This window comes from Frankliniella occidentalis, unplaced genomic scaffold (assembly GCF_000697945.3).
Source record: "Frankliniella occidentalis isolate FOCC.00 unplaced genomic scaffold, Focc_3.1 Scaffold1087, whole genome shotgun sequence".
NCBI classification, from domain to species: Eukaryota; Metazoa; Arthropoda; class Insecta; order Thysanoptera; family Thripidae; genus Frankliniella; species Frankliniella occidentalis.
This window is the reverse complement of record NW_026268193.1, coordinates 13,932-15,453: the sequence shown is the minus strand read 5'-3', so window position 1 is coordinate 15,453 and position 1,522 is coordinate 13,932. Positions and strand designations below refer to the sequence as shown.

The following is a 1,522-nucleotide window of genomic DNA, read 5'->3' as shown; positions in this document are numbered from 1 at the left end:
CCCCCCCACTCATTCTCATTCATTCAGTCAGTCCACCAGTCGCCGGCCGGTCGCGCACACAGTCGCTCAGTCGCTCGCACGGCTCGCACGGCTCGCACGCACGCATCACCGCGCACCGTGAGCCCTCCAGCCCGGCGCCCGCCAGGTCACACACACCACGCTGAGTGCATCCGCGCCTGTCACTTCAAACTTCACACCACAGGTAGGCCGGTCGTCACGTTACAGGGGCCTGGCGGACAGTTTGCTCATGGAGAGACGCGTTGCCTAAGTTTTCCGTTACCATTGTGTGTTTAGTGAGCGTGAGCATGGAGAAGCTGCCCAAGAGCGCCTTGGTGACGGTGATGCAGCATCTGACCGCGACGGACCTGCTGACCTGCCGCCTCGTGAGCAAGAGCCTCGGCGCCCTCGCCCTGCAGCCCGAGGTGTGGCGTCACCAGGAGGTCGCCGCCGTCAGGGGCGGCAGGCGCGAGCCCTGCTTGTGCGCGGTGCTGCGCGTGGCGCCGTGCCTGGGCGAGGTCGTCGTCAATGAAACCTTCCGCAAGCCGCACATCCGGGCGCTCTCCAGGACCAAGTGCCCCGTGGCCGTGGTGGTGATCCACCTGTACCAGGACACGCGCAACGCCCGCGAGGCCGCCCAGGTGATCCGCAACCAGCAGGCGCTCGGCCGCCTGCGCCGGGTCGAGCTCAAGTGCAACGTCAACCTCGGCCGGCTGAGCGGCGTCGACAAGCTGATCAGGACGCTCCTGGCGGCCACCTCCGCCCTGGAGGAGCTCGTCGTCACGGGCGGCGTGCCCTACACGCTGTGCCCGATCGAGCCCGTCCCGCACGGCCCGTCCCTGAAGCGGTTCACGTTCTCAAGTAGTCCGGGCAACCCATTGTCAAGGCCCCTGGTGGAGGCCGTGCTGGCCGGCCACGCGGACACCCTGGAGGAGGTCGACCTCGGCTTCAGCGGTGAAGCCCCAATCTCGGCCTCGACGTCTCGCCTGCTGGCCAAGGTCACCAACCTCCGGAAGCTCAAGTGTCAGATGATGCAAGGAATGGAGGCCGTGGCGGCGTGCGAGAAGCTGACGGACTTGTCGATCCTGGCGTATTCGGACCAGTGCCACCGGGGAGCGGTGAAGTTCATCACTCAAGCCCAGCAGCTGACCAGGGTCAACCTGGACTACCGCGACCTCGAGGGCAACCCGGTCATCGGCAAGGCCCTGGGCCAAGCCCTGGTCACGTCCCGCTCCCGGGCTCGCCTGGAGGAGCTGTCCATCGGCTGCCTGTCCCTGCCGACGCCGCTGTCCCCGCTTCCTGCCCTGCAGCAGCTGAATATCATGTACCCACCGAAGGACGGCGACGAGCTGCGCCTGCTGCTCGCAGTCACCCCCGCCACGGCCCCCGCCCTGCGCAAGCTCGTCCTCCAGGTAGACTTCTGGCGGAAGTGCGCCCACAGCTGGATGCACAACGACGCGGTCCAGAAGGCCCTCGCGCTCAACCCCTCGCTCCACATCCAGGTAGGAGTGTACGACGCAGCCGC

At 67.1% G+C, this 1,522-nt stretch overlaps 1 protein-coding gene across 1 annotated transcript in view; it reads left to right on the top strand.

Annotated features, from left to right (window-relative positions):
• Positions 1 to 21: 21 nt before the first annotated feature.
• LOC127751798 (uncharacterized) overlaps positions 22 to 1,522 on the top strand; it is a gene marked incomplete at its 3' end in the record, with an annotated part of 2,749 nt that continues 1,248 nt past the window's right edge. The window contains exons 1-2 of the mRNA XM_052275878.1: positions 22 to 202; positions 295 to 1,520. Coding sequence (XP_052131838.1) covers positions 306 to 1,520 — 1,215 coding nt within the window. The remainder of the gene's footprint in view (positions 203 to 294; positions 1,521 to 1,522) is intronic.